A 15,894-nucleotide genomic window follows, 5' to 3' on the forward strand; every position below is an offset into this window, starting at 1 on the left:
AGCAGTAAGAGACATTTCTTGCAGTTAAGTTAACAACTTGCATGAACATACACAAAGAGATAACCTCCCCCTGAAGATTTAGCCATTCCAAGTACAACATACCCGTACTAACTTGAATAGTGCCACACTACTATTTTCATCAAGCCCTCCTCGCTTTGTACAGCTCCTTTGCAAATAACACACTGTAACCCAGCTGCAGGTAAGTGACTGAGCCCAGCCCAGCAGAACCCCAGCACTGATGACACTGTGTCAAAGGTACCTTTTTAGTCCATCGTTTTACCCCATTATATCCTTTGGTTACGAGCTGTCTATGAAAAAAGCTGTTAAAGAAATGAACCTATAAAGAGAGAGAGAGAGAGGAGGAATGAGCATAGAAATTTTCATGCACAGTCATTCCCCTTCCCCCAGGATAATTTATACAAAACAACTTGTAATGAGGCAATATTTAATGCAGGTTTAGAAACAGAACCCCAGTAGGGACAAACAGAGGCTTTGCCAAGCCTCCACTATTACTGTTCTTCAGCAAGCTAATAAAATAACCCTTATTCTCCTGTAATATATCATGTGAGCCACTGCAGCATTTATATTTACATTTTTGTATCTCCAGGCATATCATGTTTAATTTTTTTATTGGGGACTGACTTGGGAGGAAAACACCAGGGCAAGAAGTTAGTTTTTGTTGTTCTTTACAGGGATCAAGGAAGAGAACACTGGACTGGAAAAGTGGGGGTGGTGAAGGGAGTAACTTCTGGCTTTAGTTGCTGGAAACTGAGACTCAGAAAAAGAAAATTGATCAAAACATTTATGAGATTTAGTCCAACAACATTGTCTTTGGTATTTAACTCTTATGACCAGCTCCCAGCAAGAACGATATTCTGCTATTGAGAAGTATTTTTAAGATATGATTGATCCATTTGGTAAGTGAAAACTGACATTTATGACAAAAAAATGTAGACTTATGCAAAAAAAAAAAAAATCAGCTCCAGGTTAACACTACTATTCCCTGTGCTTAGCTTCTTGCAATTATAGGAACAGATTAATACAATTAGAAATCTGCAACATCTGTTTTTAATAATTCTCCTAGTGTAGAGGTGGTAGAAGGCTTGTTACTTGAAAAAAAAAGGTAGAAAATTCAGCAGCTGAGAACACAGTCTAACACCCATTAGCTATGCCAACAGACTTCAAAACCACATTCTGAGGTACTAGCACAAAATCTCCCATGAGGATTTCAATTATGCACTAGGAAGAAAAAGCAGACACAAGCAAACAGAGACAATCTCCAATACCCCAAGCCCAGCACACTCAGGAAATATGGAGAATACTAATGAAGAATCACCATCACCTCCAATCAAAGCAACAACACTTTCTTCAGAGCTTGAAGATTTTAAGAGTTACATTGTGCAGAGCTCTTCTAAGAATGGCTTTGTTTGGTTCTTCCTTTGTGGTCTCACCTGAAAACTGTTCTGCCCTACTAGTAAACAGATGGGTTTTTATAATTGTCACTGCTGAAAATTTAGTCACAAAATGGGGGGGGTTGTTATCTTGATTTTTTTTTTTTTTTTTGCTTTCTTTCTCTCAACTGCCACCAACAGTCAGGCACTGCAGTTGTAAAGCTGTAAGCATTCTGAGGATGTTCAAAACAGAGTCCTGCAGAGTCAATACTGCCAAGGAACCAAGCAGCTCTCCACACAAATTCACATTCACCAGGCAGGCAGCTGACACAGCTTGAGCTGTTACAGCCCCCACAGCTATGAGGTGGGCGGGAGGGTGAGTGCAAGCAGCACATGTGCATGGCTCAGATGCTAACACTCAGGGTTTGTCATCTCAGCAGAAATCCATCTTCATCAGAAATTTCAGCTGAAACACCAGGCTGGTGAGCAAAAGCATGAATACAGCACTTTAGAAGCAGATAAGCTGGAAACAGAAACCTCTAGGGAAGTAAAGAGACTGGGATGGGCCAAAACAGGGCACGTGTCCTCTACAGGTACATCAGTGACATTAGGTTACCACAGAGACCACCTGCACAGCTAATACAGTCAGTTCCTGAAGCAAGAGCAACAGCACTGAAAAGGGAAAAGGAAAGGCAGAAAATCTGAGCAGCACATAGCAACAAATTATAATGGAACCACTCAGACCATCACTGAGTTGAATCCTGATTCTATACCTGAAGTGTGCAAAGTTTCACCCTCCCCTCTCCATCTCTCATTAGGTACATTTGCATAATAACAAAACCCCCTCACCTTTTCAGGGACTGCATCCATTACGAGTTCACCATACATGTTAATTATCTGGAAGAGTCAGTAAATAGTTAAATACATACATCACACATTTTTAAGACCCAAATTCACAAGTGCTCATAAAACATAGGCCCCTACCCACTTAAACCAGCAATATGGAGAGGAGCCTTTAGAGCCACATCGTCTGAAGGACAAGCACTCTGCAACTAATAGTGGTCATCCTGGAGACAGACTGTAACTGGCTGCTTGAAGTCTGCCTCAATCTTAAATGCAGTTTAATTTAATTTAAACCTACTGGAGCATGGCTTGGGCTCTGCAGCCTTCCTGTTTTTCTGGCTGTAGGCCACAGTTTGCTGTTTTACCCTGTCATTCTTGTAATCTGCTAAAGCTGGGGATGGGGGAAGTTACTAAAAACTATATGGGTAGCTACTATTTTATCAAAATAGAACATAATTTTTTCAAAAGAAAACAGTCTAATTATGACACCTCCCAGCTTCCAGACTTACTGCACCTGTCACTGTAAAAGCTGCCCACCACTCCTTTTACTTGTGAAGTAAGGATAGTCCACCTGTAATGTCAGCAGAAGGTACACAACTGGTATTCTAATATAAATGGACTAAAAAGGGTTTGGGAAGCACATAAACACCAAGCATCTCTGACCTGGTCATTCAGCCAGTTCTGGCCTTCCAGTGTAGCCAAATCATCCATATCTAGCATGTGCTTATTATAGAAGACCCGGAAATTGCAAGTGGAGGTTTTTGGATGTTTTTCTCGATACATCATGATTTCCCTGGTGATAAAAGGTTTTCTAAAACAGAATTGAAAAGGTAGAGAAAAACTAAGTCAAGGTCATGTCAAATGGATTCTGCTCTGCTAGTTGTTAGACATAGAGCATGCAGTAGGCAATGCAAGTGGTTTGTTCTTTACCAGGTGTACAATGTGATACTGCTACACACCTATGGGAGAAATCTTCATTAAAGACTTCTTTTAATCTTCCCATGACATCTTTTTCACAGAGTGGTACTAAACTGCCGTATTTCTTCATAACCTCATCTAGGAATCCTTTAAATATACCAGAAAAATGAAAGTGCAAACAGATAAAAACCTTCTGAGTTCACCAATCCAATAAAGCTCTCAGTTCTTACAGATACAAGCAGCAGTCATTCTGCACCCAACCAACATGCAGCACCACACATGCCAAGTACATATTTAAGAAAACTAAGCTCAAATTGGCAACATTAAATAAAAGCGGGGGTAGGGGAAGAAGGACGAAAATAAAAATGGATGAATCTGATCACTCAGCTTCACAGGAAAAGATCAGCCCCTGTTCTTGTCATACACATACATATCTACAGCAAACTAATTATACCAGTGCTAGAGAAGAATCCATCCCCTTCCCTACTTCAATTAGCATTTTAAATCATTTTACTGCAACGTGAAAAGCCATCAGTTCATGCAACAGGTTTCACTGAAAAGCCAGTATCCTGTCCTTATGGCAAACAGAATGACTCTCCTCAAATGCAGGCAGCTGGAGCTGGCAGTGCTTGCAGTCTGCTCAGTTCCGCTGCCGCACCACAGTGAACGGAAAAGACGCCAGACAGACCACGGCAAGTTTAACTCCTTTACCCTTGTGTCCTAGGGATGGCATTTAAGGTGACACAGACAGCCATGTCAACCTGTCGGAGTCCAGGAAAACACTGAGCAACCACACCAGAAAAAAAATATTAACTTGGAAATAATGAAGAGATGAATGCTGGAGGAACTGAAAAATCTAGGAAATAGACTTTTTTCTTTCTCAAACAGAAGACTGGAACACTGGAGATATAAATTCCAGACCAGCATCCAAAACCACTCTGAGAATGAAGGAGAATGGAGAACAGGATTTCAACACTTGCTAGTAAACAAGATAAAAAAGACCAAGTTGTCCAGCTCTCTGAAAATGTATTTTCAGATGCAGCAGAAAACATGTGTTCTGTGTACAGAAAGCTGGATCTGAGATCAGAGTCCAGGAAAACTGCATTAATCCAAAGTCCAGGACTCTTCTGAGGCTGGGGTGTGATGGCAGAGCATCACTGGATAGGGCAGTGTGTGCTCACAAAGGCTTTAAGAACATTTCCTGGAAACTTTCAAGATCAGGATAGGAAAAAGCAAGATGAGAGAAACATTGGACAGAAAAAGTGCCAGAAGAACAGCAGTAAGAATAAAAACTAAAGGAGAGAGACCAAGAAAAAACCCAAAACACAATGAGCTGAGAATAGCAGTGAAGATATAACAAGAAGTGTGACAGAAGGAAGGGAGGAAGGATTGAAGAGAAAGATCAAACCACATTGAAGCATTCTTCATGGGAAAAGAACCCTCCTTGTAACTCTGCCACAGTTTTGCCTAACAACTTTTATCCCTTACATCCAGTACACTGTGACAGGGAAGATGTTTCTCACTCTGGCTAGAAGTCTTGCTAGACAATGCATGGGGCTTATGAGTGTACCTTATTCTGTTTTTTATACAAAATATAAAAATTTTCAAGGCTTTTTATGGATGCACAGAGGAAGGACTGTTCTTGCCATTACAACTAAGAGCAGCAGAGCTCCAGACTTCCAGCAAGACTAACCTCACTCGGGCTGGTGTAGTAACTCAAGGAAGAGAATACAAAGTTCAGCCCCAAGGCAAAAAAGAGGCATCATGAACAGGATTTTACCATGGGGCTGTTTGATACCTAATAGCATTTCTGAATGCACTAAGCATTGCAGCCCATTAACACTGGAGTTCAGCTGCTGCAGAGAAATTCAAAACCCAAGAGCAGCCCTAACACTTGTACCTCCTTCATGTTTCTACCCCAGGAACTCTTGCCAGGTTAGCACTATCTTTTAGGGTGCAGTTAATTATTAACAACACTCCTAAACACACAAGAACTCCTGCACACAGTTATACCACAACTAAATTTCCTCTTTACAGCTTTTCAGCTGAGAAAACTCTCAAGTACTATACTATCAGACCACAAAACTTTAACCTTTGCCACACTGATACAGCCTTGGCTCTTGCCTGTTACAGAAGCACTACATCTCTTTTTCTGATGTACAAACTTTAGAAGTCCATTGCAGAAGTGATCTCTTCACTGGGTTACCACAGTTTCTCTCAATTTCTCAGACAGCATCTGGTCCTTGCTGGATCACATAAAGCCAGTCACAAAGATACACAGCCCACACTAATTTACAGATATGGATGTGGAGAGCTAACTCCTCTCCTGAGGTTCACTGTCTCCTTCTTCATATTTTGCTTTAGAGAAATCAATTGCAAAATTGAAGGACAAATAGGTAGGCAGAAAAATCAGAGCATGTCAAACTTCACACGTTTCTTTTAACACTCACTGACACCAGCTTGAAGTTTATGGGACTCTAAAAAGCCAATTTCTCCAAAGGAAGTTATCAGAACATCTCTGAAGTTACACTGATGGTACAATATGGCACAACGTGTTAGCTTACTGCTTCTTACTCTGCGTGTACAAAGCTGCTACACATAAATAAGACACCAATTACTATTTTTATCACGCTCCTCTTTAGAGAGACTATCGAATACTGCATGCTCAGCATAGCACAAAAAAACCCAAAGCCTTTTTGCCGAACCTTTGCTAAGACTAGCCTTTTTAAAATATATTATCTCGTAGGATTCATTAAGCTTACTCTGTGAACAATTGGAGAGAAAACCAAGGGAAAATGAACAATATTTGGCTATTAAAACCTGAGTTTAAGTGATTTAGTTTAAGACTAAGAGCAAGAGAAGAGAGTATAAGGGTAGAAGGAAGCATTAGTATACCTAGGATTTTCAAAAACCAAATTAAGAATAACAATTGTCAACCGGTTAAAAACCTAAACCTTTTGATTCCACATGATAAGACATTTAAAATCTCTATCAAAAATTTTCTGAAGATCCCAATTAAACTACATTGTATTCTCTAAAACAAAATAATCTTAAAATAGCTTGTCAGACAAACATTCATTTGTCCCTCCTTCATGCAGCTCTCCTCTTTGCAGCCTCATTTAATCAAATGTTATGCTAAGTGACCTTTACAATTCAGAGTAAGAAAAAATTTTTGTAAAGGAATTAACACAATATGTAAATTCCATAATACATGCAGCAGCTTTCAGGAACTCCTGGATGCCCTAAGATATTTAAAAAGTATACCACAAAGCCATGTTGCCAGCTGCTCATCAGCCACTCGGGAAGTTTTCTGACTGTTCCTCTTGCCTCCCTTCCGAGTTCCTGATTTCAGTCCTGTGCTTTCTGGTGAAGGCTCCTCAAGAGGACTTTTACAGTAAGGGTGATCTAGTAGTTTTGAACTAAAAATGTCCGAGTTTAAGGAGCCTTCTACTTCCATCTGGCTAGAGCTGTCCTCATTCTGTGTCAGCTCCATGGATAAAGGTCCATTTGCAAAATTATCACTGACATCAGAATCCTGCAAGGAGGACTGCAACAGTGTCATTCCATCTATACCCACAACCTCCTTGGATTCTTCACCATCTTGATCTGAAACAGCAATTTCTTTTCCTGCCACAGAGACAACAATGTCAGAGCAATGATCCTCTGCTAGAGCCCCATTGGTCTCCACTTGGTGCAAGGTTTCTGCCTCTGGAGAAGCTCTAACATGCAGTTCTGGTGGGCCAGCATCCACACTGCCATCCTGCCCTCCGGATTCTGCATCCTCAGAACACGGCTCAGCAGACACATCCTGTGTGTGGCAGATCTCAGGTGCACATACTTCATTCTCCGCTCCTAAAGATTTGGGTGTATTATTGTTCATATCTGATAAGCTGTACCGCTTCCAAAGACGCTTACTTTTAGACTTCCAGGAGGAAAACAAATTACACAATCCACTTTCAAAATCCCGCTGAAGCGTTTCTTGATGGTCCCTTGTAACTTTCTGCACCCACCTTTGCTTGATTTTTCTTAATTTGCAAGTCTTGCCTCTTGCTCGAAGTTTCGGGAATTTTATGATTCTATACCGAAACCTAACCATAGAAAGTTTCTTATGCATCATAAATAAAAATCTCTTTTTTACAGTATGATGATTAAATTTGGACCTCTTTAGAACTGTCAAGGGGCCACAAGTTCCATTCCACTCCCTTTGCAACAGCATTTCCTTTTATAGCTGTTTAAAACTACCAGGACTCCGTTGCCCTCATCATTATTGCTCTCCTCCCCGCTATATACAAAACCACCTTTCTTTACAGGTAAGGTAGCACCTTCCAGTGAGCCACATGAGACATAATGGATGTGGCCAGAGATGCTATTGAGAACAGCAACAGTTTCAAATTCTTCATTCAAGGGATCTTCACTCTGAAAGGATTAATTGTTGAGTTTCCTTACTCCTTCTCCAGACGAGCTTTCAGCTTCGTAACAGGGACAGAATACTTTTGCTCAGTAGTTTTTTGAAGAAAGCTGTACTATTCAACAGTAAGTTTCAGAGAAGTTTCTGAATTTAGAAGCACATCAGGAGCCCACCTGCTTTGGAGCTCAAGTGTCTTCCTTCTGCACTGCAGTCTTCTGTACAGTTTGTTGTGATTTAAACTCACAAATAGCTGAGCACTGTGTCTTTTCTTCTAGGTTAGGAAAACTTGCTTTTGGAAGCAGTATTTCCCAAGCTTCCCAAAACCAGTGGTCCATCTTCCAGACTGAGCCAGCAGCTGACTTCTTTGCCAAAGCAAATGTCTTCTATAGCTTTTCATTTTTCTGCTGCATTATGATCTTCAAAAACAGCTGAAAGAATAAGGGAAATGAATTCAGAGTTATCTGGACTGTAACATAATAGCAGAACACTAAGGCACATTCCTCAGGCCACATGCCAATCTAAAATTCCACCCCTCCTTCAATCACAACCCCACATTCCCTAAGACATTTTCACTTGCACCCAGAGAAAAAACAAGCAATAGTTGCAATGGTTCGCTGTGTAAACAGGCTTTGCTCATTTACCTTCCCTAGAGGTAGAGCAATAAACAGGTAATTCCCACCCATCCCCATGCTCCCTATGTGTAATTCATGACTCTCCAGCCTGAGGTCAAACCTCTCTCACTGCCTATGCCGTAGGGTAAGCACAGTTAACCAGCTTGCCTCAAAAAGCCTTTGAAAAAACAAAACTTTGAAGTCCAAGTTATCAACAAGAGTGTGCAGGTACCCCACCACATCAGCACTGTACAAAGGAGCCCTTACTCTTGAGCAATAAACGTGAGCAGCCTCTGAAAACACTTCACAAGCTCGCACGAAGTTTTCCTTTAAAGGAACAGCAAAACACAAACACCCACAGAAATTTTGATTCTCTGAGTAGATAAAGAATGACACAGTTTACTCCTGAAGTAATTGCTCTGTACTCACAGCAACACCTTACTCCATGACACCACCACTACCAGCTTCTATAATCAGTGTTTATCTTTGCATTAACAAAGCAGTACCAATGCAGCACAACAGCTGATCATCTTAAAAATTCCTTTCCCAACTAAAAAACCTGCATCTCAAAGTGTTCAATAAGGAACTTTCTTCGACTACACAAGTGTGTAAAGCCTGCATAGTATTATCTGTTTATCTTCATTACGTGGCTAAAAATATTAATTAAAAGTTAGAAGAATCCAGAAACACAAGAGGAAGGCAAAAGAAGCACACGCAACATGAGATGCTTCACGCAAATTGCCCCAGCCTCACTATGTACATCCCATTCTGTATTTTACAAGTTTGTATTTTTCTCAAGTTCAAAAAAGGACTTTTTTTTTCCTGTCCCCCATCAGACTTATTCTGACAGACTATTATAACAAGTTTTGCCTTGGCCATGCCAGTCCTAATCATTACACACAGGCATGTGTATCTCAAAATAAAGGAGTCTATAGGGTCTATAAATGAAAATAAAACATTAACAATTGGACTTTTAAGGCAAGTATGAATGACACCTGCAAAACCAGGTATTCAAGGCCTGACTTAAGAAGCTCTTTTCCATTTTTCACTCTACTCACCTTAGACACAATCAGCAGTTGGGATTGTTTTTTGTTGTTTTGGTCTTTGTTTTTTTTTTTTTTTCTTTGTTTTGTTTTTTTTTTGGTGCAGGAATGAGAGGGGAGGGGAAATGCAGAGAAGACAAATAAATTACCACTTGAGTAAGATATTCCCATCATATAGAAAACTGTCTGGAATTCACTGGACCTACAACATAGAAAGAAACCTCCACTGATAGAGAGCACAGCTTAACACTATCAAAGCACTGCAACACGGCCTGGCTCTTTTGTAACCCTCTATTACTCACCACACAACTCAGTTACTAGAAAAATCAGGACATAACATCTCATCACACCAATTTTCTTGTACTTACTCATCTAGCACTTCCATATTTCTCTACCCTAGATGCAGTTATATGCCTGCTTTTCCACTACAAACTCTGCGTCTGTCCATTGTGTGCAGCGCCTACAAAACATTCAGTCAGTGGCCTCAGTAAACATCAGCCAAACCACAGGCTTGCTAGGACAGCTTATTCCAGACACATTTCATCCAGGTAAAACAAACAAACCCAGGCAAATCCCAACACTCTCAACAGAGCCCCACACACAAGGGGCTTCTGTGCCAACACAGCGAGTGTTGAGCACTCCGAGGAGAGCAGAGCAGATGAAGGCAAGGGTTTCATCTTCCCAGGCTCTGCAATAGGTGCCACATACCTGCCAGTTTTTAAGAAGACTCCTGAACAATTTGGAGTCATCACCTTTATCCTTGCTCTCCCACAGCCAAGCCAAACAGCCTCCACAGACACTGCCTCAGACATAGAAAAATGCTTTCTGAATGGTCATGGATTACACAGGAGCTGAAATTCCTGCAGCTGTCACTGTTCCACCCATAGGAAACTGAACTCATGATCATAGCAGGAAAAACACTGAATCAGATTCTAGCAAAGGTAAGTCCTGGTAATAAAAAGGACCCTGGCAAGGGGTGAGGCAAACCTGAATTCAAGGCAAACCTGAATGGAGGCAAGAGTGATGCCACAGTTTCAACACAATTGCAACAGCAATAAAAACAGATCACTTGCTAATAGGTGTCATGAAATCCAGCTTCTTAAAACTGCAACAAAGGAAGATGTTAGGAAAGCTACTCTACCTACCTGTTCTTCTGTTTCACTTTTAACTTAGAACATTAAAAAATGCTTTAATTACAACTTACAGGATTAAAAAATATTTCATGTTTGTCTGTGATGCCCACACCAATTTCTCCACATTATACAATTTTTCTGTACAAAAAAGTTTCGCCTTAAAGTGTAAATAAAATTTGAGTAAGACACTTAATCTAAGCAAAGTTTTCTTGCTCTCCCCTCTCCCTTTTCAAACATGATTGTTTTGAATCTGGATTCCCTTAAAATAAAGGCCTCGAAAGAACAGTTAATCCCAGTCCCTAGGAGCTGAAACAGTTCACTTTTCTAACAGGAATGTTACTTGGAACGACAAAAAATAATCCATATACAAATATTTAATTCAAGATGCTGCTTGAAGAACTTACTTTCCACCACTGCTACAAGAGTATCACTGGGTTTACTTGGCACCATAAACCAGCAAGACAAAAGGACAGCTTAGAAGTGCACTGCTAGAAAAGGAACTGAGTGAGCAATGTAAAACCAAAAAATAAAGCAAGCACTGCCCAAAGTTTAAGAACATGAAGAGAAAGTGAAATATTTGCCCCATTCATTAATACAGATGAAGAACCTCTGAATTGAGGAACTTGCACCACTAACAGAGTTGTCTGGCTAGTCAGTGGAGGTAGCCAGGTTTCTGTGCTGTGCTGTGAAACTGCACAGGGATGCTGCCAGTACTGCATCAGCAAACCTCAAACTCAAAAAGCCCAAGATGTACAGATGCCAAAGACCAAAAATGAAAGAAATTTACCGTAACTCACCCCTTTAGCTGTATTTGACATACCATCTGCAAATGGTTAAATATAAAAAAAAAGGCATAACCTCCTTTGCACTGGATGAAGACCACCCTAGACTGTTACACCACTGTATTAACGACAGATTCTGATTAAAGATTTGCTTCATACTTGAATTTTTTAAAAATATGTTTGGGAACCACTCACTTTTCAGAATACTTATCCCAAGTGCTCTGGTAAGCTGCAAGCAAACATGACTGTAGGAACTTGATGTCAAGCACTGCACACTTGCATGGGAATGGAGGAACATGAGGCCCTCGATCCTTTATGAGTAACAAATTCAGTGCACACACACACACAGTATTTTTCTTAGATCGATCAGCAGATTGCTCCATTTGCAACTTACATCACCTTCAGTGAAGTTGACTACTGTAAAAGACTTTACATTCATATCTTTCACCCAGTATAAGCCTCTTAGTTTACCCACTCATTAGTTCTTGGCAGTCCTATTTATTTTTGACAGTTTTAGAGACCCCAGGTTTTAACTGAAAAGCACACAAATTGGGGAAGAAGTCCCAGCAAATGCTGCTGACAGAACCCTACCAAAGGTTTCTAGCTGACATCTGAACTGTTAGATCACAGAAACCTTCTGTCCATGCAAGTGCAGAACAAACCCCCAGCACTGCAGAAGAGCTGCTCTTTAATGCTTAAATCACCACAAGCCATCTAGGGCTGTGTCAGTATGCCCAGTGGATCAAGTGACACAATTCTGGAGGAATTGGAGAGGAAATTCTTCTGTTAAAGAAGCCTGTTTTTAAGAGCATCAGTAATGTAAATAAAGTGAACAGCTTTGAGAGCGTGGCCTTGAGCAGGCAGCAGTAACTGGTGCATCACCTGCTCCGTGGGAGGCAGTTCTTACATCCAGAGATCAGCCTTTCCCTGTGGATGTCTGGGCAGCTCCCAAGGACACGAGGTAAGGAGGAAAAAGAAAGCCAGCCTGAGACTATGGGTGTGCAGCTGAGATATGCTGTGCAAGATGTCCTCCCTCCCCCAAGCAGAATCCAAAATTGGAAAGAGAGAGAGGAAGCTGGAGAAGGGTGTCTCTCTTCAAACCACCACGTGGCCAGAGCTAAACTGATAAGGTCAGGAAGTCTGAAATGACTCAATGAGCACATGCAAAAGCAGACTCACAGCACTGGCAATTATCCCCTCCTTCTCTTTCTTTTCTGACCAGCACAGTTCTGTGGACTGTTGAGTAAACATTTTGTCCCAGAGGTGAAGCAAGCCCTAGGCACTTTGACAAAACATAACTCATTAGCACAAGACCTTACAGAAATAGCCAAAGTCCGAAGTTACTGACTCAGAGGAACACAGCAGGACACGTAGCCGGTGACCTCATGGGCACACTGCAAGGCTTCAGCTCCTACAGTTACCATGGACTCTCCTCTCAACCAGCACTTCTGGGAACTCACACTCTCACCTAGCTGGCTACACAACTACTAGATTTATTTCTGGCAAGATGATAGAATTGACTTACAGAAACATCCTCCTTTAGGCTAAACTAGATTAATGGAGATAAGTATATTAGATAACAGAACTTTTAAGAGAAATACTATCACAAATCAGAGATGGAAATTTTCTAGATTAAAGAACCTAAAGATCCTTTTGTATAAGTAAAGCATAAGGATATAAATATTTTTTAATCTTCAAGCTTTGGACCGATTTTAATGAAATGTGACTCTAGCTCTGTTCCCTCCTTCCTGAATACCTCTGCAAGGCAGAAGCATGGAAGAAGCTGAAACAAAGTCCATCAAACTTGGCTTTCCAAGCTCTGTGAAGGGAATAGAAAGTGGTATTTCATCTGAGGTCCTTGAATGTATCTGAGGTTAAGGATCTCCTTGATGCTTTCTGAAGGCCTTCCTTAAGAGAGAGTGTATTTCTACAAGTATTAAACACATTTTCCTGCAGATTTTAAAAATCACTTATTTTCTTGTGTTAGCAACATGAAAAGCTGATGGTATTACCAAAGTCAATCCATCTCTCTTCTGAGCTGGAAGTCTGGAACAAGTGGAGTTTGGAAAAGGTAGAGCACGTTAGTTACACGCAGCCTTTAGCTGAGGAATCCATCTCTGCTGTGCCTGTCCTGTGGCTCAGCACCCACAGCTGCTGTTGCTGCTGAGCTCCCTGGCCCTCCAGGCCAGCACAGCTTGGAAGGGCTGAGGGAGGGGAGAGCAAATAGCAGTGGAGCAGATAAGCGCTGTGCTTACACTGCAGACTGGGGGGCTCAGGGTAAAGACAACTTGGAGGCAGAGGAGTGGGGTCGAGAGCCCAGTGACGGAGAAAACAAAGCTCTTGCAACACCTGAAAATCCCCTTCTACAGCTTCCCAACCCCACCATCGCCCCAATTCTCACAGCACGCAGTCAGGGAGAGCCTCCCCGTGCTGCCCAGGGCACAGCGTGCCTGGATTCCCCCCGACTCGCGGTGGTCACAGCCCCGCGGCAGCCCCCGGACAGCGCGGGGCGGGCAGGGCAGGAGGCCGGAGCGCAGGGAGGGCCGGAAGGCAGCGCAGCCACACGAGGCGCCCCGCGGCCGCCGCCCGCCCGCCCGTCCGCCCGCGGCCCCGCTCTGACAGCGCCCGGGCCCCGCCGCTCCGCGGCCGCGGGGCCGAGCTCCGGGCGAGCCGGGGCCGCCGCCGCCGCCGCCCCCCGCTCACCTCTGCCCGCGGCGCCGCCCGGCTCAGCCCGGCCGCCGCCTGGGCCGCGCTCCGCCCCCGCCGCTCTCGGGCCGAAGCTGCGCCGGCGCCGCCGCGTCAGCCCTGCGACGGGCGGGGAGCGGCCGGGCGGCACCGCGGGCAGGGCCCGCCCGGGCAGCCGGCGCAGCGGGGCCGGGCCGGGGCTCGGCCACACCCGGCACAGCCGTTCCCCTTCCTGCCCGCGTTCTCTGGGATGCCCTCGCGGGGCTCCCGTGGGGCGTGTGAGCTGCGGTGCCGAAGGTGACACGGGCCGTCCCCGGTACCCTGGTCATTTCGCGGTGCGGGGACCTCGCGGCCGCCGCTGTGCCCGGGAGCGGCCGCGGAAATGAGACACTCAAAAATGCCAAGCTGACTTTTTAAAATAAACCGTTAATTAATATCTCGGTCTGTGGAAGTGCTTCTCAAAAATCCAATTTACAAAATAAAAAACTCAACCTGACCTTTTAAAATAAGCCATTAATTAATATCTCGATATATGGAAGTGCTGCTAAAACTCCCCAAATTAAAAAGTTGTGCTGTTAACTCTGGCCCCAGCAGTCTGGCAAAGCTGCTTCTCCTACGAGGCAGAGCTTGTTTCTCCGTGTGCTGCCATGTGTGGGTCATCCAGCATCTCTGTGCCCCAGTTCCCCCGCTTGCAGCCAGGGAAAAAGGTACAGGCTACTTTAACCTCTCTGCTTCGTTCTACAGAGACATCATGGAAATGGGAAGTGCTCCAAAACCATTGCATTTTTGTTGCTGGGTGGAGGAAGGTTACACTTCCTCTCACTTGGTAGCCCCTGTGAGGAGAATCTGAAAGAATTTCTTCAAATAAAAGAAACCAGTGAAGCAAGGATGATTGGGTAACAGCCATGTTGCATCGTTTTCTGCTATGGCTTTGCACGAGGTGAACTATTTCGTGATCATGCAGTATTCATTATGCTGTGCATTCCTTCAGGAATTACAGTATCCAGGCTGTGGATTGTGAAATGCTGTAACAAAGAAATTTTAAAAAAGGGATAGAGAAGACAATGGGGTGATGCAACAAACAAAACAGCAAAGTCCATGCCAAGCTGAGAGTTGCTGGCTTTTATCTGTTTGTTTGAAAAAAATCCAGCCTGGCTCTCTCGTTAAATACAGCGCTTTCCTAAGAACCGTTTGTTCTTCCTGAACAGTAAATCCAGCCAAAGATGGGCTAAACAGTTTCAGAGCAACAGGATGAGTCCTCTGGCCTTTATGAAACACGCAGTAAACAGGGTACACAGGGCAAAGCTTAGGCCATGAAGTTAAAAAGGAATATAATAAATGGAAAGAGGATTCCTCCCCCAATCCGAGTGCTGCAGAGATCCCTGCATCTAACAGCACCTCTGCACTCGCATCACTGCCTGACCCAGGCGATCATTAGCAGAGTATATGCCAGGCACTTGAGACACATAAATGGGAGACCAAGTTCATGAGATCCTCTTAAAAAAATCATATTTGACTTTTTAAATGTGGGGTTTTATGAGCCTTCTGGTTTTGCCTATGAGGATCAGCCTTATCACACGTTCCTGCTTACTCCCTGTCCGTGAGGGCTAATAGCAGATCTTTAAAAACTGGAAGCTGAGATTCTCAGTGAGTAAGATGCCTGTAAACACCGAGGCTTTATGGAATGCCTGAAAAACATGAGACTTGTGAAAATGAATAAATAAATAAAAGCCAGACTTGGCAATGCTGACAGAAAGGACTGAATACCAACTGCATTACGGTAACATTTTTGTGGCCAAACTTGCAGCCTCAATGTTTTAATGATGGCAGCCTTTAGTGCATTTAACAGAAGCCTGGATTTGATTCTTTTGGAATAAAAGGGCTTTTGAATGCTCTGTAAAGGCAGTTTCCTGACTTCATTGATCGCTGACACAAACACCAGAATTAAATCTCTTACATCTTGAGCTAAAGCAACAATTCCATTAATTCGGAGAGCAGTGGGCTTGTACAGGAAGCAGTTGCTGGAAGAGGACATATAGCATGAGCTGAACCAGTTGGCTGCTCTCTTAGTCTCATGTCG

At 43.0% G+C, this 15,894-nt stretch overlaps 1 protein-coding gene across 3 annotated transcripts in view; it reads right to left on the reverse strand.

Annotated features, from left to right (window-relative positions):
- The window catches only part of SENP5 (SUMO specific peptidase 5), a 48,278-nt gene extending 34,298 nt beyond the window's left edge, over positions 1-13,980 (reverse strand). For all 3 annotated transcript variants that reach the window (XR_009278092.1, XM_058843681.1, XM_058843680.1), the window contains exons 1-6: positions 13,833-13,980; positions 6,417-7,988; positions 3,194-3,299; positions 2,898-3,045; positions 2,241-2,288; positions 260-337 (exon numbers count right to left, since the gene is read on the reverse strand). Coding sequence is in view for 2 of the 3 variants with exons in the window: in XM_058843681.1 (XP_058699664.1) it covers positions 260-337; positions 2,241-2,288; positions 2,898-3,045; positions 3,194-3,299; positions 6,417-7,368 (1,332 nt within the window). In the remaining variant the exon portion in view is untranslated. The remainder of the gene's footprint in view (positions 1-259; positions 338-2,240; positions 2,289-2,897; positions 3,046-3,193; positions 3,300-6,416; positions 7,989-13,832) is intronic.
- Between the last annotated feature and the right edge of the window lie 1,914 nt (positions 13,981-15,894).

Source organism: Poecile atricapillus, chromosome 8 (assembly GCF_030490865.1).
Source record: "Poecile atricapillus isolate bPoeAtr1 chromosome 8, bPoeAtr1.hap1, whole genome shotgun sequence".
Lineage (NCBI taxonomy): Eukaryota > Metazoa > Chordata > Aves > Passeriformes > Paridae > Poecile > Poecile atricapillus.